General features: G+C 46.3%; 1 protein-coding gene across 2 annotated transcripts in view; it reads right to left on the minus strand.

The window, feature by feature from the left end:
* Positions 1-23,651, minus strand: part of ME1 (malic enzyme 1) — a 672,171-nt gene that overhangs the window by 85,898 nt on the left and 562,622 nt on the right. Inside the window, exons 8-9 of one of the 2 annotated variants that reach the window (XM_063916902.1) lie at positions 20,697-20,794; positions 16,384-16,473 (exon numbers count right to left, since the gene is read on the minus strand). In XM_063916902.1, coding sequence (XP_063772972.1) covers positions 16,384-16,473; positions 20,697-20,794 — 188 coding nt within the window. The remainder of the gene's footprint in view (positions 1-16,383; positions 16,474-20,696; positions 20,795-23,651) is intronic. The other variant, XM_063916903.1, reaches the window with a different exon arrangement.

The following is a 23,651-nucleotide window of genomic DNA, read 5'->3' on the forward strand; positions in this document are numbered from 1 at the left end:
TCATGTGTATAAGGTGCTCTACTGTGTGGCGTAACGTATAGAAAGGACACTACTGTGTGGTCTAATGTGAATAAAGAGAAATATGGTGTGGTGTAATGTGAATAAAGAGCAATATGGTGTGGTGTAATGTGAATAAGGAGCAATATGGTGTGGTCTAATGTGAATAAAGAGCAATATGGTGTGGGGTAATGTGAACAAGGAGCAATATGGTGTGGTCTAATGTGAATAAAGAGCAATATGGTGTGGGGTAATGTGAATAAGGAGCAATATGGTGTGGTCTAATGTGAATAAAGAGCAATATGGTGTGGTGTAATGTGAATAAGGAGCAATATGGTGTGGTCTAATGTGAATAAAGAGCAATATGGTGTGGTGTAATGTGAATAAGGAGCAATATGGTGTGGTCTAATGTGAATAAAGAGCAATATGGTGTGGGGTAATGTGAATAAGGAGCAATATGGTGTGGTGTAATAAGAATAAGGAGCAATATGGTGTGGTGTAATGTGAATAAGGAGCAATTCAGTATGATGTTATGTGAATGGGGGGCACTACTATGAGGAGTAACGTATATAAGGTAAAGTGGTACTACTGTGTGATGTAATGTGAATAAGGGACACTATCACATTATAAATTGTGAATAAAGTTGCACTACTGTGAGAGATAAGTTGAATTGGGGGTACTTTTGTGTGGCCATGCCACTTGCCAGCAAAAACACATACCTTTTTGGGCTGTGCGCCGAATGTCCACACTGTTCTTATTTAAATTACAAGGGGTAGGAAACTAAAAAAGGACTGCTATGGTTGAGGGGTGATGGTGCTGGGAAAGGGGTGCAGGGTCAGAGGCGGAACTAGCGGTGGTGCTAGGGGGCACCCGCCAAAATCTTGCCTAGGGCATCATATTGATTAGGGCCGGCTCTGGAGATAGGCACATAAGATTGATGGTGACTAGCCACATGGTCCGCCCCCAGCTGTTCAAACCGGGGCGATACTGAGGCCGGAACATCCAGGCAAAAATAGGTGACTGCGTTATTTTTGCTCCCCTCATACTGTAGCTTGCTGGGTTTAACAGCAGGATCATTCCCATTCACCTGCATGATTGACATCACACTGTCTGTTCCCTTAAGGAGGCAGCATGCAGCCATTGCGGTTCCATACATGGCTCCTAAGCACAGCGTCTTCCTGTGTACAGTGCATGGAAAGTGCACCTACCTCTTGCCCTCTTCCACTGGTCGTTCCTGGGTAGTTTTGCTACTGCATATGTTCTTACTGAATACCAGGGTTGGACTGGCTCTGGGGAACACGGGAAACCCCCCGGTGGGCCCCACTGCCTGTGGGCCCTCCTCCTCCTCTAGGGATCAGGTTCCAGACTCTATCCTAGTGCACTTGAATTATGCATTATACATATGTTACATTATACTTCACAAGAATATGGATTATTATATAATTACCAAGGGGCACAGAACATGTACTCTGTAATGGTAAACCAAACCTCTGTGGTTGCTGGCCATGCCCCAGTGAAGCCTGGTCACACCCTTAATCATGGGCCCCTACAACAGCATTCCCTGGTGGGCCCTTCATGCCCCAGTCCGACACTGCTTAATACACACTTAACAAGCAAGTCTGAAATGAATCTCGCTGTTGGTCATAGCTGCCATCTGTTGTTCTTTTAGTTAATTACTTTGGAAAATGCACCATACTGTATATATTTGGAAGGCCAATCCCAGGATCGGGATCGGCGGTTTCCCGGGATTTAGGCCCAAAAATGGCCGAGATTCAATCCTGGGATTGGAAGATTCAATCCCGGGGATTGCGGGATTTACCTTCCCCGTTGTTTTTTCAATGCCGGGCAGCATTGAGCGTCCTCAGGAGGCTCAGACGATACCCGGCTCCCTCCTTCCAGCTTCCCCCTGCCTCCAGCAGTGCGTAATGCACAGCATGACATGATGGTATTCATTCCGAGTTGTTCGCTTGTTGCCGATTTTCGCTATGCTGCGATTTGTTGCTAAATGCGCATGGTACGCAGCGCGCATGCGCTTAGTTATTTAACAAAAAACTTAGCAGTTTTGCTGTTGTTCGTGCGGCGCTTTTCAGTTGCACTGTTGATCGGTGAGTGATTGACAGGAAAGGGGCGTTTCTGGGTGGTAACTGAGCGTTTTCCGGGAGTGTGCTAAAAAACACAGGCGTGTCAGGCAAAAACGCAGGAGTATCTGGAGAAACGGGGGAGTGGCTGACCGAACGCAGGGCGTGTTTGTGACGTCAAACCAGGAACTAAATGGACTGAGGTAATCGCAATCTAGGAGTAGGTCTGGAGCTACTCAGAAACTGCTTGAAAATTTTTAGTAGCAGTTCTGCTAATCTTTCGTTCGCAATCCTGCTAAGCTAAGATACACTCCCAGAGGGCGTCGGCCTAGCGTTTGCAATGCTGCTAAAAGCAGCTAGCGAGCGAACAACTCGGAATGACCACCAATGTCAGAGGTCATGCTGCGCAGTCTGACGCCAGCTGCCCCGACTGCACCTCGCCAGCCGCAAGCCCTTCCACCCAGCTGTCAGGACCACACCTCACCGCCAGCAGCCCACGAGCCCGGCTCCCACCCACGATAGTGAGTATTTGTGTGGGCTGGGCTGGGGTGGGCAGGTCTTCAACCCAATCCCGGGAATCCCAGGATTGACCTTTTTCAATCCCGATACCCAGGATTGAAAAAAAGGCTCAGGATTGGCCACCCTAGTATATATTTTACAGTATATAAAATATCCTAACAAACAACACAGAGGGTTCTTTCTTAATATTTTCAAAAACAAGTATTTCTGTAACATAAGCTATCACATTAATTATTTTGAGGGTAGTTCTAAGAGCCTGCTAGGCATTTAAAAGGCACATACTGTATGGGGTCTGAAGGTGTGTAAAGGGATTTAGTGGGCGGGATGCGGTCAAGATCCCGCCGGACGGGATCCTGACCGGCACAATCCCGACATATTCTCCCTCTGTGGGTGTCCACGACACCCATAGAGGGAGAATAAATTAGTGTGCCGAGCATAGCGAGGCACCGTGCCCGCAGCGTGGCGAGCGCAGCGAGCCCACATGGGGCTGTGATGCGCTCGCCCCCCTGTCGGGATTGTGCCGGTCGGGATCCCGGTGTTGGTATTCCGACCGCCAGGATCCCATCTGGCGAGATCTCGTACTGATCCCTAGTGGGCATATCAGGGACATGTTGAGTTTAAATGATGTGTCTCCAGGACAAGGTGTTCGCACCTCCAGTTTTGTGACTCACATTCAGCGGAATTGCATCACTTAAGGCTGTCATATCAAACTGCTTTTATTAGAAGAGAGAAAAGTAACAGTCTCTATCAGGACATCATTAAAAATAAGAATTTACTTACCGATAATTCTATTTCTCGGAGTCCGTAGTGGATGCTGGGGTTCCTGAAAGGACCATGGGGAATAGCGGCTCCGCAGGAGACAGGGCACAAAAAGTAAAGCTTTCCGATCAGGTGGTGTGCACTGGCTCCTCCCCCTATGACCCTCCTCCAAGCCTCAGTTAGGTACTGTGCCCGGACGAGCGTACACAATAAGGGAGGAATTTTGAATCCCGGGTAAGACTCATACCAGCCACACCAATCACACCGTACAACTTGTGATCAAACCCAGTTAACAGTATGATAACAGAGGAGCCTCTGAAAGATGGCTTCCTAAACAATAACCCGAATTAGTTAACAATAACTATGTACAATTATTGCAGATAATCCGCACTTGGGATGGGCGCCCAGCATCCACTACGGACTCCGAGAAATAGAATTATCGGTAAGTAAATTCTTATTTTCTCTATCGTCCTAGTGGATGCTGGGGTTCCTGAAAGGACCATGGGGATTATACCAAAGCTCCCAAACGGGCGGGAGAGTGCGGATGACTCTGCAGCACCGAATGAGAGAACTCCAGGTCCTCCTTAGCCAGAGTATCAAATTTGTAAAATTTTACAAACGTGTTCTCCCCTGACCACGTAGCTGCTCGGCAAAGTTGTAATGCCGAGACCCCTCGGGCAGCCGCCCAAGATGAGCCCACCTTCCTTGTGGAGTGGGCCTTTACAGATTTAGGCTGTGGCAGGCCTGCCACAGAATGTGCAAGTTGGATTGTGCTACAGATCCAACGAGCAATCGTCTGCTTAGACGCAGGAGCACCCATCTTGTTGGGTGCATACAATATAAACAACGAGTCAGATTTTCTGACTCCAGCTGTCCTTGCAATATATATTTTTAATGCTCTGACAACGTCCAGTAACTTGGAGTCCTCCAAGTCACTTGTAGCCGCAGGCACTACAATAGGCTGGTTCAGATGAAATGCTGACACCACCTTAGGGAGAAAATGCGGACGAGTCCGCAGTTCTGCCCTGTCCGAATGGAAAATCAGATATGGGCTTTTGTAAGATAAAGCTGCCAGTTCTGACACTCTCCTGGCCGAAGCCAGGGCTAGTAACATGGTCACTTTCCATGTGAGATATTTTAAATCCACCTTTTTTAGTGGTTCAAACCAATGAGATTTTAGAAATTCCAAAACCACATTGAGATCCCACGGTGCCACTGGAGGCACCACAGGAGGCTGTATATGCAGCACTCCCTTAACAAAAGTCTGGACTTCAGGAACTGAAGCCAATTCTTTTTGAAAGAAAATCGACAGGGCCGAAATTTGAACCTTAATAGATCCCAATTTGAGACCCATAGACAATCCTGATTGCAGGAAATGTAGGAATCGACCCAGTTGAAATTCCTCCGTCGGAGCACTCCGATCCTCGCACCACGCAACATATCTTCGCCAAATGCGGTGATAGTGTTGCACGGTTACTTCCTTCCTTGCTTTAATCAAAGTAGGAATGACTTCTTCCGGCATGCCTTTTTCCTTTAGGATCCGGCGTTCAACCGCCATGCCGTCAAACGCAGCCGCGGTAAGTCTTGAAACAGACAGGGACCCTGCTGAAGCAAGTCCCTCCTTAGAGGTAGAGGCCACGGATCTTCCGTGATCATCTCTTGAAGTTCCGGGTACCAAGTCCTTCTTGGCCAATCCGGAACCACTAGTATCGTTCTTACGCCTCTTTGCCGTATAATTCTCAATACTTTTGGTATGAGAGGCAGAGGAGGAAACACATACACCGACTGGTACACCCAAGGCGTTACCAGCGCGTCCACAGCTATTGCCTGCGGATCTCTTGACCTGGCGCAATACCTGTCCAGTTTTTTGTTGAGGCGAGACGCCATCATGTCCACCATTGGTCTTTCCCAACGGGTTACCAGCATGTGGAAGACTTCCGGATGAAGTCCCCACTCTCCCGGGTGAAGGTCGTGTCTGCTGAGGAAGTCTGCTTCCCAGTTGTCCACTCCCGGGATGAACACTGCTGACAGTGCTATCACATGATTCTCTGCCCAGCGAAGAATCCTTGCAGCTTCTGCCATTGCACTCCTGCTTCTTGTGCCGCCCTGTCTGTTTACATGGGCGACTGCCGTGATGTTGTCCGACTGGATCAACACCGGTTTTCCTTGAAGCAGAGGTTCTGCCTGGCTTAGAGCATTGTAGATTGCTCTTAGTTCCAGAATGTTTATGTGAAGAGACGTTTCCAGGCTCGTCCACACTCCCTGGAAGTTTCTTCCTTGTGTGACTGCTCCCCAGCCTCTCAGGCTGGCGTCCGTGGTCACCAGGATCCAATCCTGTATGCCGAATCTGCGGCCCTCCAATAGATGAGCACTCTGCAACCACCACAGAAGAGATACCCTTGTCCTTGGAGACAGGGTTATCCGCTGGTGCATCTGAAGATGCGACCCTGACCATTTGTCCAACAGATCCCTCTGGAAAATTCGTGCATGGAATCTGCCGAATGGAATTGCTTCATAAGAAGCCACCATTTTTCCCAGGACTCTTGTGCATTGATGTACAGACACCTTTCCTGGTTTTAGGAGGTTCCTGACAAGCTCGGATAACTCCTTGGCTTTTTCCTCCGGGAGAAAAACCTTTTTCTGAACCGTGTCCAGAATCATCCCTAGGAACAGCAGACGAGTTGTCGGCATTAACTGGGATTTTGGAATATTCAGAATCCAGCCGTGCTGTTTTAGCACTTCTTGAGACAGTGCTAATCCCATCTCTAGCTGTTCTCTGGACCTTGCCCTTATTAGGAGATCGTCCAAGTATGGGATAATTAATACGCCTTTTCTTCGAAGAAGAATCATCATCTCGGCCATTACCTTTGTAAAGACCCGAGGTGCCGTGGACAATCCGAACGGCAGCGTCTGAAACTGATAGTGACAGTTTTGTACAACGAACCTGAGGTACCCCTGGTGTGAGGGGTAAATTGGAACGTGGAGGTACGCATCCTTGATGTCCAAGGACACCATAAAGTCCCCTTCTTCCAGGTTCGCTATCACCGCTCTGAGTGACTCCATTTTGAACTTGAACTTCTTTATGTACAGGTTCAAGGACTTCAGATTTAGAATAGGTCTTACCGAGCCGTCCGGCTTCGGTACCACAAATAGAGTGGAATAATACCCCTTTCCCTGTTGTAGAAGAGGTACCTTGACTATCACCTGCTGAGAGTACAGCTTGTGAATGGCTTCCAAAACCGTCTCCCTTTCGGAGGGGGACGTTGGTAAAGCAGACTTCAGGAAACGGCGAGGCGGATCTGTCTCTAGTTCCAACCTGTACCCCTGAGATATTATCTGCAGGATCCAGGGATCTACCTGCGAGTGAGCCCACTGCGCGCTGAAATTCTTGAGACGACCGCCCACCGCCCCCGAGTCCGCTTGAGAAGCCCCAGCGTCATGCTGAGGCTTTTGTAGAAGCGGGGGAGGGCTTCTGTTCCTGGGAAGGAGCTGCCTGTTGGTGTCTCTTCCCCCTTCCTCTGCCTCGTGGCAGATATGAATATCCCTTTGCTCTCTTGTTTTTAAAGGAACGAAAGGGCTGCGGTTGAAAAGTCGGTGTCTTTTTCTGTTGGGGAGTAGCTTGAGGTAAAAAGGTGGATTTCCCGGCTGTAGCCGTGGCCACCAAATCTGATAGACCGACTCCAAATAACTCCTCCCCTTTATACGGCAAAACTTCCATATGCCGTTTTGAGTCCGCATCGCCTGACCACTGTCGCGTCCATAAACTTCTTCTGGCCGAAATGGACATAGCACTTACCCGTGATGCCAGTGTGCAGATATCCCTCTGTGCATCACGCATATAAAGAAATGCATCCTTTATTTGCTCTAAAGACAGTAAAACATTGTCCCTATCCAGGGTATCAATATTTTCAATCAGGGACTCTGACCAAGCTACTCCAGCACTGCACATCCAGGCTGTCGCTATAGCTGGTCGTAGTATAACACCTGTATGTGTGTATATACTTTTTTGGATATTTTCCATCCTCCTATCTGCTGGATCTTTAAGTGCGGCCGTCTCAGGAGAGGGTAACGCCACTTGTTTAGATAAGCGTGTGAGCGCCTTGTCCACCCTAGGAGGTGTTTCCCAGCGCGCCCTAACCTCTGGCGGGAAAGGGTATAAAGCCAATAACTTCTTTGAAATTAGCATCTTTTTATCGGGGGCAACCCACGCTTCATCACATACATCATTTAGTTCTTCTGATTCAGGAAAAACTATAGGTAGTTTTTTCACACCCCACATAATACCCTGTTTAGTGGTACCTGTAGTATCAGCTAAATGTAACGCCTCCTTCATTGCCAAAATCATATAACGTGTGGCCCTACTGGAAAATACGGTTGATTCGTCACCATCGCCACTGGAATCAGTGCCTGTGTCTGGGTCTGTGTCGACCGACTGAGGCAAAGGGCGTTTTACAGCCCCTGACGGTGTTTGAGGCGCCTGGACAGGCACTAACTGATTGTCCGGCCGTCTCATGTCGTCAAACGACTGCTTTAGCGTGTTGACACTATCCCGTAATTCCATAAATAAAGGCATCCATTCTGGTGTCGACCCCCTAGGAGGTGACATCCCCATATTTGGCAATTGCTCCGCCTCCACACCAATATCGTCCTCATACATGTCGACACACACGTACCGACACACAGCAGACACACAGGGAATGCTCTTAACGAAGACAGGACCCCACTAGCCCTTTGGGGAGACAGAGGGAGAGTTTGCCAGCACACACCAAAAGCGCTATATATGACAGGGATAGCCTTATAATAAGTGCTCCCTGTATAGCTGCTTTTATAATATAATTTTTGCCACTATTTTGCCCCCCCTCTCTTGTTTTACCCTGTTTCTGTAGTGCAGTGCAGGGGAGAGACCTGGGAGCCGTCCTGACCAGCGGAGCTGTGTAAGGAAAATGGCGCTGTGTGCTGAGGAGATAGGCCCCGCCCCTTTTTCGGCGGGCTCGTCTCCCGCTCTTTAGTGTATTCTGGCAGGGGTTAAATATCTCCATATAGCCCCCGGAGGCTATATGTGAGGTATTTTTTAGCCAAATAGGTTTTCATTTGCCTCCCAGGGCGCTCCCCTCCCAGCGCCCTGCACCCTCAGTGACTGCCGTGTGAAGTGTGCTGAGAGGAAAATGGCGCACAGCTGCAGTGCTGTGCGCTACCTTTAGAAGACTGAGGAGTCTTCTGCCGCCGATTCTGGACCTCTTCATGTTTCAGCATCTGCAAGGGGGCCGGCGGCGAGGCTCCGGTGACCATCCAGGCTGTACCTGTGATCGTCCCTCTGGAGCTGATGTCCAGTAGCCAAGAAGCCAATCCATCCTGCACGCAGGTGAGTTCACTTCTTCTCCCCTAAGTCCCTCGTTGCAGTGATCCTGTTGCCAGCAGGACTCACTGTAAAATAAAAAACCTAAGCTAAACTTTCTCTAAGCAGCTCTTTAGGAGAGCCACCTAGATTGCACCCTTCTCGGCCGGGCACAAAAATCTAACTGAGGCTTGGAGGAGGGTCATAGGGGGAGGAGCCAGTGCACACCACCTGATCGGAAAGCTTTACTTTTTGTGCCCTGTCTCCTGCGGAGCCGCTATTCCCCATGGTCCTTTCAGGAACCCCAGCATCCACTAGGACGATAGAGAAATTGTATTTAATTTCCTCACAAAATAATAAGATTTTTCAAATTCAATGTATTTGCTTTGCGGAGACATTACGGCTGATAGTGTATGGGGTGTACACCTGCACATAGCACTGGCCACATTCACACAACACTAGTCACACTTCTTCCGCTTCTCACAATAGGCCCTTGATAATTATCTGCCCCAGACTATGCGGCACCTAATCTGGCCCTCACTTTTTAAAGTTTAAAGTAACCTTATTTTAACTTTGATGACAGAATAATCAGTGGCAAATTTCCCATTAGGCACGTGAGGCACACACCTAGGGGTGGCACTTTTTTGGCGGTGGCCTTTGGATACTTGTGTTGGTACCGTCAGCCCAAAAAGTACCAGTAACTGCAAAATATTTCCGCTGTACTGTACCATATGCCATCTTGAATGGGGTGTAAATGGGTAGGGCACGCACATACTGGCCTTCAAGCTGTCCTACTTAGTAAATATATATACATAACTAGCTGAATACCCGTGCTTCACTACGGGATTTCAAGTATTTCCGTGCATATCACTTTCATTTTGAAGGACATCCTGGTAAACTAAGACCACCCATCACCCAGCAAGGCAGCAGCCAGCAGCCCCCGGAGGGAGCAGCCCAGAGACGGAGGGGACGCCCGCTGCTGGGAACCTCCCCGGGATCACCCCCTCCCAAAGCCGGACACAGCACACAGCAGCCAGCGTCGGGTACATCAGCGGGGAGAGATCTGCGTTACGCAGGAGCATTGCCGCTGTGCCCCCCGGTGTCAGTGGCCTGTACAGTGACAGTAGTAGTTATGGCGGCGGCGGATGTGCCGGGGTTGGTCACAGAGAGCAGCGACCCTGATGCGATTTATCATCGCTGCCGCTGTGTAGCCATGGACGGAGCAGCATCGTGCTGCTGCAGATCAGTTGGCGGAAAGCAAGTAGTGGAGCGGAGGGAGGATGTTAAACGTGGAGAGCCTGGACCGGGTGGATCTGTGTGAGAGTCTGTTGACATGGGTAAGTGTGGAAGCAGCAGCAGCAGGGCTGCCCAATCCCCCACCCGCAGGCCCTGTACGCACTGCCGACTGCTGTCATTGTTTCATCACCAGAGCCGTGTGAAGTCTGTGCGGGAGCTGTTCCCCCAGGGGTCACTGTGTAATGGGCCTCTAGGCCAGCGGTGGCCAACCTGTGGCTCTTGAGCCGCATGTGGTTCTTTCTTTATTCAAATGTGGCTTCCTACACTCTAAATCATGTGACCACAACAGATACAGAAACCACTGCACTCTAGCCAAACATGCAGCAGCACTACAGGGACTGAAAACTGAAGGCGTCAGATACTAGAGGTGAGACACCCACAAGCAAACAGAGGACACATTAGGGACTGCTGCAATGGCATGAGTTGATGGGGGGGCTGTAGTGATCCATGGGGGTGGGCTAGAGTGACACATGGCAGAGCTGGCTGGAGAGACACAGGAGGGTCCTGGCAGGAGTGACGTGGGAGGGTGCTGGAAGTAGTGACACATGGGAGATATGGCTGGAGTGACATAGGAGGGTGGTAGCAGGAGTGACACATGGGAGAGCTGGCTGGAGTGACATAGGAGGGTGGTAGCAGGAGTGACACATGGGAGAGCTGGCTGGAGTGACATAGGAGGGTGGTAGCAGGAGTGACACATGAAGGGGGCTGGCTGGAGTGACACAGCAGGGTCTTGGCAGTAGTGACACATGGGAGACCTGGCTGGAGTGACACAGGAGTGGGTCCTGGCAGGGGTGACGCATGAGGGTGCTGGAAGTAGTGACACATGGGAGAGCTGTCTGGAGTGACATAGGAGGGTCCTGGCAGGAGTGACACATGAGAGAGCTGTCTGGAGTGACATAGGAGGGTCCTGGCAGTAGTGACACATGGGAGAGCTGGATGGAGTGACATAGGAAGGTGCTAGCAGGAGTGACACATGGAAGAGCTGGCTGGAGTGACACAGCAGGGTCTTGGCAGCAGTGACACATGGGAGAGCTGTCTGGAGTGACACAGGGGAGCTGGCTGGAGTGACATAGGAGGGTGCTAGCAGGAGTGACACATGGGGGAGCTGGCTGGAGTGACAGGAGGGTGTTGGCTGGAGTGACACATGGGAGAGCTAGCAGGAGTGACACCGGAGAGCTGGCTGGAGTGACATAGGAGGGTGCTAGCAGGAGTGACACGGGGGAGCTGGCTGGAGTGACATAGGAGGGTGCTAGCAGGAGTGACACATGGGGAGCTGGCTGGAATGACACAGCAGGGTCTTGGCAGTAGTGACACATGCGAGAGATGGCTGGAGTGATACGGGGAGCTGGCTGGAGTGGCACATGGAAGAGCTGGTTGGAGTGACACAGCAGGGTCTTGGCAGTAGTGACACATGGGAGAGATGGCTGGAGTGACACGGGGGAGCTAGCTGGAGTGACATAGGAGGGTGCTAGCAGGAGTGACACATGGGAGAGCTGGCTGGAGTGACAGGAGGGTGTTGGCTGGAGTGACACATGGGGGAGCTGGCTGGAGTGACACAGCAGGGTCTTGGCAGTAGTGACACATGGGAGACCTGGCTGGACTGACAAAGCAGGGTCTTGGCAGTAGTAACACATGGGAGAGCTGGCTGGAGTGACACAGGAGGGTGCTAGCAGGAGTGGCACATGGAAGAGCTGGCTGGAGTGACAGGAGGGTGTTGGATGGAGTGAAACATGGGAGAGCTGGCTGGAGTGACACATGGGGGAGCTGGCTGGAGTGACATAGGAGGGTGCTAGCAGGAGTGACACATGGGGGAGCTGGCTGGAGTGACTGGAGGGTGTTGGCTGGAGTGACACATGAGGGAGCTGAAGTTTATTATTTGAATCTGGCTTTTTCAATTATTTTTTGCGAAAGTGGCTTTTTCAATGGATCTGGCTTTAAAAAATAAATTTTATGTTGTTCTGGCTTTTCCAATGTATTTTATACCAGGGGTGTGGTCTAGCAGGCACAAGGCCACATTCCATTTTTGCATGCACGCCATTGGCTCGATGCCGGCTCTTTAACGTACCTAACAAGGTTTTTTGGCTCTTTGTCACTGACTGGTTGGCCACCCCTGCTCTAGGCAATATACTTGTCAGTTTGATGATTGTAGCGTAATGTCAGTCATTTTGGACATTTTATTTTTCAGTCTTTCTCACCCCCCCATGCTGATGGCGGCTAAACTTGGACTTAACCAGCATCGGGAGTGTCACCATTCATCTCCATGACCCCGAAAACTATGGATTTTTACATGTCACCCCCACCCCTAGGGGTGTCTTACCTCCACAGTATTTTTTTCCAGATTGTAAATCATATGTGTACTAAGTTTTGTGTAAATTGCTCCAGGCATTCCAGAGTTATGCTGGAATATATATACACACATACGTCCATTTATATATATATATATATATATATATATATATATATATATTAAAAATAACAAATAAAAATTCATAGTTGCTTTTTTATTATTCTATTAAATTGGCTATCATCAAATGAGGGCTTATATCAATAAAAATAATAAAAATTAGACAGGCAGGGGGTGGCCGTTACTGTTGTGCTTAGGGGCGCCCTCACCCCTATATCCGCCCATGAGAATAATAAATAGACAGACAGACAGACAGACAGACAGACAGACAGACAGACAGACAGATAGATAGATAGATAGATAGATAGATAGATAGATAGATAGATAGATAGATAGATAGATAGACATAGACAGACAGGTTGTGATTTATCAACTCAGTAGGCTTATCACGTGGCTTGCATCATAAACAGCCTTTGTGATGTCACAGCTTTAGTATGAGTCACGGCTTGGTATGTAACTGTCAGTTATCAGCTGTATCTGCTGCTCATGGTGTAAGGTAAGCGTATTTTTACCTAAATGTTATATGAAAATAATGATTGTTAGAGAGATAGATAGATAGATAGATAGATAGATAGATAGATAGATAGATAGATAGATAGATAGATAGATAGATAGATAGATATGGTGAAATAACATTTATCACCTCAGTATGCGCAACAGGTGATTGACTAAAATTATAAACACATACCTCCCAACATCGGGAGACGGGGAAGCAGGACTCCCTGGCGTGGCCTATATAAAAGGGGGTGTAGTTTCATGGGAGTGCTGCGATCGCAAGCCACACCCCCATTTTCCAACACTATGGTAGCATGCCCAGTACTCTGTGAGCTGCTGGCATGCCCCCAGCCCCTCTGTCTCCCGTGAATAGACAGTGTGCGCATAGCGTCTATTCACCACTGCTCTGCTAGGCAGAGCAGAGCAGCGAGTGACGGGAGCCTCCCAACTGCCCTCCCCACCGTGGAACACTGCGGCCAGCAGGTGGAACAGTCCCCCCCAAAAAACAGGACCGTCCCGCGAAAATCGGGACAATTGGGAGGTATGTAAACAGCCTAGGTCAGTGGTTTCCAAACTTTTTTGAATCACGGCGCCCTAGAATATCAGAATTTTTTTCACGGCACCCCTAGGCCAAAAATTTCTAATTGAGAAATTTAGAAAGAAATATTACATTAATTAGATCGCGTTTATATGTCATCCTTAGGGTCAGTTGTGTGGTGAGGGATGAGATTTGCTTCTGTTTGGCCACATATTTTATGACTGGCAGCCACCAGCACTGGTTTTGCCTATTATATTGACCATGAATAATTTGAATTGGTCCTGGACCACCAACCCAGGGCACCCCTGCAAGTGTCCCGAGGCACCCCTGGGAGCCACGGCACACAGTTTGGGAACCTCTGGCCTAGGTGATATCACTTAACTATGGTATAAAAGTCTTTGCTTTATATAATACTGTCAGTTATCAGCTGTGTCAGCTGATATGACATCTAACAGTGTAAGGTAAGCTTAACCTAAATGATATATGTAAATAATTTTGGATAGATAGTTAAATACGTCAGGTTACAATTTACCACCCCAATAGGCTTATCATGTGACTGGCTTACATCATAAACAGCCTTTGTAATGTCACTTAGCTTTGGTGTGAGTCACTGCTTTGTAAGTAACTGTCAGTTATCAGCTGTATCTGCTAATATGACATCTCATGGTGTAAGGTACAGTAATCTTATTTTTAACAAAATATTACATGAAGATAGATAGATAGATAGATAGATAGATAGATAGATAGATAGATAGATAGATAGATAGATAGATAGAGTGAAATATAGCATATAAATATTTATAACTTCAATATGTTATTGGTTATAATCATAAACAACCTTTGACATATCATTCAACTGTGGTATAAAAGTCTTATTTATATAGAACTGTCAGTTATCAGCTGCATCAGCTGATATGACATCTAACAGTGTAAGGTAAGCTTAACCTAAATGATATATGAAAATAATTTTGGATAGTTAAATAAGTCAGGTTGCAATTTACCACCTCAATAGACTTATCATGTGGCTAGGATGTACCAGGGACGTAAGTTTATATCACATGGCCGGAGGCATAACAGACAATGCTGCCCCCCCTCCTTACTTTCACAACCAACACACACAGCCACATGTGCACACACAAAGCCACGTATACAAACAAAGCCACATATGCACACACATAGCCATATTGAGATGTGTCCTTACACAACCTTGCCCACGATGCAAATAATATTCGCGGCAAATCGTGCCATCGCTAGAGCATGCGCGCTCCCCTTATCAGAATGGGCATCGAGCGAGGGGAGCCATAACAAGTAGTGGGTGGCTTCCCGCTCATACAAAGAGTGGCACAGGCTGGTTAGCGGCAGTAGCAGGAGCTTGTGCTCCCGCTACTCGTAGATATGCAATGGGGAAGCGGCGGCAAGAGCGGAAGCATCCTAATAATAGTATTCAATGGGAAAAGTATATCTACGGGAGGTTGCGCTATGCCGTGATACATACATGCAGCAATGAAACAGCAAGTAATCTTTGTGATATAATTCGACCGTTAAATAAAAGTCTGATTTACATAGAAGTGTCAGTTATCAGCTCTATAAGCTGATATGACATCTAACAGTGTAAGATAAGCTTAACCTACTGTAAATGTTATATGTAAATAATTTTGGATAGGGGATAATGGGTACCTAAGGCAGTGTACACCCCTTTCTAGACTTCCCAGACTCCAGTTTAGTGACTTGAAACAAGCTTACATCCTATGGAATTTCATCATTCAAGGCTGGCATCCCAGACTGCCTTTAGTTGAAGAGAGGTGTGCAGTCTGCACGTGCCATGACAGCAATATTCATGTCCAGGCATCCATAAATCATCAGTAATAAAATTCATAAATCATCAGTAATAAAACTGTATTTCTAATTTTCTCACAACATAAAAAGATTTTTCTAATTGTATATACTTAGGGAGAAATTGGGGTTGATAGTCTAGGAGTGTACGTCACACATGGCACTGGCAAGTCACTCATCCTCCGATTTTTCTAAATAAAACATTGATAAGCCCATGTGGCCCTTAATCCGGCCCTTGGAGCACCTCGCTCTTCACAAATACACAGACATTTCCACTAGGGCACGTATGCTTGGCGGACAGGATGGGCATATTTGTAAAGGAACAGGAATGTGTACAGAGGGGAGGACCCGGGCAGAGCAAAGGCGTTCCTAGTGTAGCATAGGGTAGGCACACCAGGGCAACACAATTCATTTTATGGAGTAAGATTATTGGAAAGAGATAAAGGAATAGAAAGGGTGAACTTTGTTTAGAGCTATGACACAGGGGCGGTTTAAGAGAGGAGGGGGCCCATGTGCAAGCTCCATGCGGGTCCTCTCCGGCGGCACAGTAGACCTTGGTTTTGTTCTACTGTGCATTTGCAGATCTCCGGGAACATGGTGCCAGCTCCTTATTCCTGGGGACATCTCTACTGTGCATGTGTAAATCACCAGGATACACCCGGTGATTTCGCAGCTCTTCAGCCAGCATTGGGCCAATGGAGCAGTAAGTAGAATTATATGGGTGAGAGGTGTGCAGTGTGTGGCCCCCCCTGGAACCAGGGGCCCATGTGCACTGCACACAGGTATTTCATTTTATATACAGCAACATGTTAAATAATTATTATTAAGATTTTGCATTTATATGGCACCACAAGGTGTACTACAGAAATGAAACAACAACATTATACATCAGTACATAAAATAACAATTAATACTATGATCACAAGTGTGCACAGGCTCTTCAGGTGTGTGCGTGGTGTAGCCATGCTACCACATGCAGTATCAGATTAATGTCCACATGGGACTGGAGCTGAAATTTAGGAATGGCCTATTGTGTGCCCCTGCAAGGGATGTCATAAGCCGTGCGGTTGTATGACTGGTGCTGTTGTGGCGTGGTCTACACAGGGGGTGTGGCATAGATAGCGCCTACCTTTAACCACTTTTCATTTGAGCTATAATAAGAAAAAGTTTTCTTTTCTTTCTGAAGGACGTAAACTGTATTGTCAGCCTTCCTTGAGTGCTATAATTGTTTAGATTAATAGAAAAAAAAAGAAAACAAATAATTAAAAGTATTGGCATATTTCTATAGGTGTTCATACCTAGCCACTACAGTAAATTTATATATTAACTACCTCCTTAGCTGTTGCCTTAAAAAAAAAAAAAATCTGCAATGGCAATATGCAACCAGGACGGCAAGGGTTAACTTCCATATAACTTCCATATACAGGTTGAGTATCCCTTATCCAAAATGCTTGGGACCAGAAGTATTTTGGATATGGGATTTTTCCGTATTTTGGAATAATTGCATACCATAATGAGATATCATGGCAATGGGACCTAAATCTAAGCACAGAATGTATTTATGTTTCATATACTCCTTATACACACACAGCCTGAAGGTCATTTTAGACAATATTTTTTATAACTTTCTGTATTAAACAAAGTGTGTCTACATTCCCACAATTCATTTATGATTCATATACACCTTATACACACACAGCCTGAAGGTCATTTAATATACCGTATTTTTCGGACCATAAGACGCACCTAGTTTTTAGAGTAAGTAAACTGGAAAAAAAAGAGCCAGCATACACACAGACATACACACACACACACACACACACACACACACACACACACACACACACACACATCAGAGCCAGCATACACATACACAGACACACAGACACACACACACACACATCAGAGCCAGCATACACAGACACACACACACACACACACACACACACACACATATATTGTAGACAGTACCAGTGGTTCCCCGCGTCCAGGCTCTCAGCTAACGCTTGCCCCGGGTGCACTCCTGAGGACCAAGGAGGTGTGGGGTAGATGCCGGGCTCTGCTGCTGGGCTCTGAGATGCGTCGCGCTCTGCTGATGACGGCGCAGCAGCAGCAGCAGCATCCAGGACCCGCCGGTTCCCCCATGTCCAGGCACTCAGCTAACGCTGCCTGCAGGGAAACTCCTGAGGAGGGAGGAGGTGTGGGGTAGATGCCGGGCTCTGCTGCTGGGCTCTGAGATGCGCCGCGCTCTGCTGATGACGGCTCAGCAGCAGCAGCAGCATCCAGGACCCGCCGCTACACGCGAACTCCATCTGCATCTGCTCTTATTCGCTCCATAAGACGCACATACTTTTTCCCCCACATTTTTGGGGAGAAAAAGTGCGTCTTATGGTCCGAAAAATACGGTAATAATTTTAATAACTTTGTGTATTAAACAAAGTTTGTGTACGTTGAGCCATCAGAAAACAAAGGTTTCACTATCTCAGTCTCACTCAAAAAAGTCCGTATTTCGGAATATTTGGATATGGGATACTCAACCTGTAAAAATATCTCTTTTTTTTTCTTCTTCACTATTTTAAACTGTTATTGCTATACTGAGATATTGCTGAGAGAACAAGTAATACCACCGCACTTTCCCAATGAAGCCATGTGGCCACGCACTTTCCCAATGAAGCCATGCCCCTATATTGTTGTTGCAAGTCTTCGTCACGCACTGACTCTATTTTAAACATTGGGGGAACCCAAAGGAAACTTTTGCCCTGAGCTCCACAAGGTCTAGAACTGGACCCAGGGGCTGGCTGGCAACTTTCAGCCTGGGGGGCAGACTCAAGCAAGTGGCGCAGCTTTTCACAGAAAATGCAATGGAATAATGGCTCTGGAACACTTAAATTGCAGTGGCCCGGGGGTGGGGGTGAGGGGTCAAATGGCACCTTGCCCAGCAAGCTCCTGACTGGCCCTGTCACCAATTTAGGATTTTTAAATATTCTTTCTGTTACATGAAACATACCACCACATGTTGGTTAGGCCCCCAATTCATTACAGGGGAGGGGGCGACAAAAGATACCCTTGCTCCGGGCACCATGGCACCTAGCTACACCTCTGAATGTTGTTGACAAACATTTTTACTAAAAGTAATTGTTGGCAACAGTTTTATTACTAAAATTAGACTAAAATCAATACTGATATCCACTGACTAAATCTTGACTAAAACAAAGCAAAAAAAGCAACTAAGGCTAAGGGGCAGATTTACTAACTTTTTCCCCCCTAAAATTATGTGAAAAAGTGTGTTTTCACACCCATTTCACATTATTTTAGTATCACCTGAAAGTATTAAAGGGCTTTTGGATCAATTTTCGTGAAAAACTGATCCAAACCCTTTAATTAACTTTTTTTTTTAGTAACAAGATCGCATTCCATACTTATAAGGGGAAATGCGATCTGACAAAATAAAAAATAAAAACTAATATGTAAAACAATGCCGCAGTGAGCCCTGTGATAATAACGCTGTCCCGAGACAGCATTATCAGAGGGCTCACTGCGATATCCTGCCTCCTGCACAGCATTCTTTGCCCGTAGGCAGAGAAAACTGTACAGGGACCCGGCAGTGTGATCAGCTATGTCCGATGGACACGCAAGCTGATCACAGAGACAAAAAAAATGTAAAAAATAAAAAAAATCATACTTACCTACCCAGGGACCAGTGATCGGTGCTCTGGTGAGGGCTGCCGATCATTGGGGCTCCCTGCCGCTCCTGTGACCCCCGGGCAGTAAAGTGAAGCTGAAAAGTGTCCGCTCCACTGCCAGCCCTCCAGGGGCACCGATCAAAGATCTCTGGGTAGGCGATCCTGATCAGTGGTGGTGGTGGGAGGGTGCGCGTGAATCGTCTTGGGGGGGGGGGGGGAGGGGGGATTGCGGCGCATGCACAGCACATATTCTGGTTATCGTTTATGAAAAATACCTCGATAAGGCTGCACAGTGGCATTGCAGGGACAGAGCTTTTTCCCAGGCTCTGGCCCTGCATGTGATAATTTTGATACATTTATGTAATGTAATCAATTATCGCACTGCGGATTGGGTCGATTTTATTACATCACGTCAGCATCCTTAGATGCGGATAGTGATAAATCGGCCCCTAAACCTAAATTTAAAATCCTTGTCAAAATTAACACTTGAAGTAGGGTTTAACATTTTTAAAGAACAATTATGTGTTCTACATATTTGCAGAAAATAAATATGACCTGCTGTGAAGAAAATATGATTGTATTTTGCACGTGTTTGCTCTAACAAACTTAAGGCATAAATTTGTATATGATATGCATGGGAGTACTATGGTAAGTCAGACTCAGTATGTAACACATTCTCAGTCTACTGAGCCTAGATTACAAAACACATAGGGGCAGATGTATTAATCTAGAGAAGGCTTAAGGTAGTGATAAACCAGTGATAAGTGCAAGGTTATAAACACACCAGCCAATCAGCTCCAATATGTAAATGAACAGTTAGGAGCTGATTGGCTGGTGCGTTTATCACCTTGCACTTATCACTGGTTTATCACTTCCTTATGCTGTCTCCAGGCTAAATATGCCCCATGGTTATAAGTGTGCAAATTTCTCATGATACATCTTCTTCAGCAAAATCCATTACAGTATCATTAAATACATGTTCTTCAGCAAAATCCATTACAGTATCATCAAATCTGCCCCATAGTTACAATTGTGCAAACTTCTCATGATACATCTTCTTCAGCAAAATCCATTAGAGTATCATTAAATACATGTACTTCAGCAAAATCCATTACAGTATCATCAAACTGTTTGCAAACGTATTGACAAAACATTGACTAAACTTAGACTAAAATAAAAACTGACGTCCACTGACTGAATCTTGACTAAAACAAAGCAAAAAAAAAAGAGACTAAAATGTGACTTTAAATAAACTACAATTTGAAGTAAGCGACTAAGACTAAAATTACATTTAAATCCTGGTGATGAGTGGAGAAGGTGGGAGGAATTGTGGAGGAGCGAGTGAAGCAATTAAGGGAGTAGAGTGATACAATATGTGAGGGTCAGGAGTTAAAACTGTAGTGGATTCAAACTGCCAGTAATGCAGTTTGAATGAAAGTTGATGCACCTACTGTAAGTATGGACTGAAGTGGTAAGAAGTAATTCAGAAGAAGGCTAGATAGGAGGAGGTTGCAGTGGTCCATTAAGAGATGACAAGTGAATAGATGAAAGTTTTGGAGGCATTCATGGTGAAAAAGGGTCTGATTCTAGAGCTATTGCCAAGATTATGAGAAAGACTGGATGTGGGTCGCGACTGAGAGGGAGGAGTCAAGGATGATGCCCAAGTAGCAGATGTGGCCATTAGTCTGCGGAAAAGTATCTGCCATTCACAATTAAAAATTATAAAGTCTTTTATAACGTTATCAAAAAGTTAGTTTACCTCCCCTGCTCCTTGGAATAGTACTGTGTGGTCAGACAATTTATTCTTTGTTAGGCGTAGAGCTGCGAGAAGTCCAGCTACTGCAACCGCTGCTGTGCCTGCAATGTAAGATTGACATTTATAAGACAAAGCAGTACACATAATAACATTCCTATTCAATGCTACAGGTAAAAGAGCCAATAAAATTACTGACATACTTGTGTGCTATAGCTGCTATTGTGAAAACACATGCAAATTTACAGATATTTATATTATACACAAAATATTATACAATTATTTTTTTTCTGAGATAAGTATCATTGAAGCTCTATGATAGAGTGGGGGAACATCAATCAATCTATCATGGTCTACATATTTTCTATGCTCCATCCATCATCTGGGCTCATTGATGGCCATTGTCAACAATTCTCCATTACAAGCAGTTAGCAAAACTGAGAGGCATTAATTCATAGGGGGAGATGTATCAAGCTTTGGAGAAATTGCCTAAAGTAACCAATCAGCTACTAATTGTCACTAACTATGCTAGATACATTATAGAAATGTATTGACTGATTTGGGCAACTTCTCCACTTTATCTCTCTCTAAGGCTTGTTACTGAACATCTGCCCCCACAGTCTTAAAATGCGCCCTGAGTTCGTTAGGTGGCCTCACGGCTGTCTCAAACCTGCAGTGATAACATCATTTTCACACCAGCTGAAGAGTGGACTTTGCCACTACTGATAATATTCATCCACTTGATGACTAGATGTTTTTTTGTGTGATATGTCAGTTTTAATGGACACAGCAGCACAGTAATTTTTCAACAGCAGCATGGCAGTGTTACAGAATGAGTAGTATTGCAGCATAGTAGTATTACAGCATAGCAGTGTCACAGCTTAGCATACCACAAGGAGGTGAGGGTCACAGGTATAGGTCTTTCCTCTAACACATAACACACAGAATTTAATTGCCAGGCCTAAATAGTCCATCAATTAACCAAATATGGGGAAGGGGTGGAGTCACCACCAAAATACAAAGAAGTTAACTCTGTCCTCAAATAGGCAAGGCTGTCACTCTGCCTCAGTGACATTTACGCAATATTACAAGAATGCATGGGTCCATGCATATTGATTAAGTCTGGTAGTTGACAGACTCTTCGATTAAGTTTTCATTAACCACTTACTACTGTAACTATAATTTTTTCCAAAAATGTCCCCAAAATTGCTGATTTAAAAAATAAAAAATAAAACAAAATGCAGCTTTGTTAATAAAAGGATACAGAATAAGGGTTAAATAGCTCTAATAACATAATTTGATAATCTACAAAAGCAACAATTTGGTGACATTTTAAAAAAACAAACAAAAAAACAACCGAATAGTTTTATACAGCTAAAAAAAAACTTTACCGTGATAAATATATATGTATTCACCCATGACTCACTGCTAGCTGGGAGGTGGAGAGAACAGGGGGAGGCGACACATCTCACGCAACCACGCCAGATTATGGAATGGGTGGTAATCAGGGCTAGCCCTGGGCATAAGTGGCCTAAGCATTCTTCTAGGGCATAGGTTTCCAAACTCGGTCCTCAGAACATCAAACTGTTTTCCAGTTCTCCTCACAAAATCACAACTGAAATCATTAGCTGTACATGTGGATCTTTTCATATGTGTGAGTAATGAATACACCTGTGTGCCTGCTAGGCAACCTGGAAAATGTGAGCTGTTTGGGGTTCTGAGGATGAATTTGAGAACCACTGGTCTAGGGCAACCTAGCTTGAGCCCAGGGGGTGCTCACTTGTAAAAAAGCAACAACTGTGGATTGTAAAAGTTTAATTTCGTCATTGTCAGTGAGTCCGGACTCCGGCATCATGATGAGGGAGGGAAGATGGGGATGGTCTGACCAAATGGGAGACCCAACCCATACCTCCTCTAGTTCTTCCTGGCTGGCTCCTCCTCTGTGAGTGTGCACTGTGACTGCCTCGGCTGCTAGTGTTGGTGGCCGCCACTTGGGATTCAGGGAAGGGTTAGGACTAAATTCTACAAGGCTAAAGGACCCCTGACGTCAGAAGCACGTGACACGCGACAACAGGGGGGGGCAAGGTCCGAACATGGGAGCCCAAATGTACCCTCACGGGCTTGCTTTGCTTTCCATGCTTCGGGCATGGTGGCTCGCTCCATTCTGCTTCGCTCGCCTCCTACCAGTCTAGAAACTGTGACCGAGGAGACAGACATCTTCGAGAGAAGGATTTTACACAGATAGTGGTGAGATTCACACCAGCTCACACACAAGGCAAAGCAAGCTAACTAGCTTGAAACATCAGCAAAGGCTAAACAATATTACTTACCAAGTAACTAAACAGTACTTACTAAGAACAAAGCAGTACTGAATCAAGTAACCACTGCAGGATCACGAAGCGCTGGGCGGGTGCCCGACATCCTCTATGGACTACTAGAAAAGGATTTACCGGTAGGTAATTAAAATACTATTTTCTCTTACGTCCTAGAGGATGCTGGGGTCCACATTAGTACCATGGGGATGTACCAAAGCTCCCAGAATGGGAGGGAGAGCGCGGAGGCTCCTGCAGAACTGATTGACCAAACTTCAGGTCCTCAGAGGCCAAACTATCGACCTTGTAGAACTTTGCAAACGTATTCGTCCCAGACCAAGTAGCCGCTCGGCAAAGCTGTAAAGCCGAGACACCCCGGGGCAGCCGCCCAGGAAGAACCCACCTTATGAGTAGAGTGGGCCTTAACAGATTTTGGACATGGCAAGCCTGCCGTAGAATACGCATGCTGGATAGTGAACCTGTTCCAGCGAGAGATTGTCTGCTTAGAAGCAGGACACCCAAGTTTCTTGGGATCATACAGGACATAGGAAACTGGAAGAAAAAAAGATATTCCCTATTGTGGGCACACACGGACTAATATATCCTCTTTTAGTCATATACCCTAAGGTAGATGGCCAAAAATACTAAA

This window comes from Pseudophryne corroboree, chromosome 4 (assembly GCF_028390025.1).
Source record: "Pseudophryne corroboree isolate aPseCor3 chromosome 4, aPseCor3.hap2, whole genome shotgun sequence".
In the NCBI taxonomy this organism is placed as follows: domain Eukaryota; kingdom Metazoa; phylum Chordata; class Amphibia; order Anura; family Myobatrachidae; genus Pseudophryne; species Pseudophryne corroboree.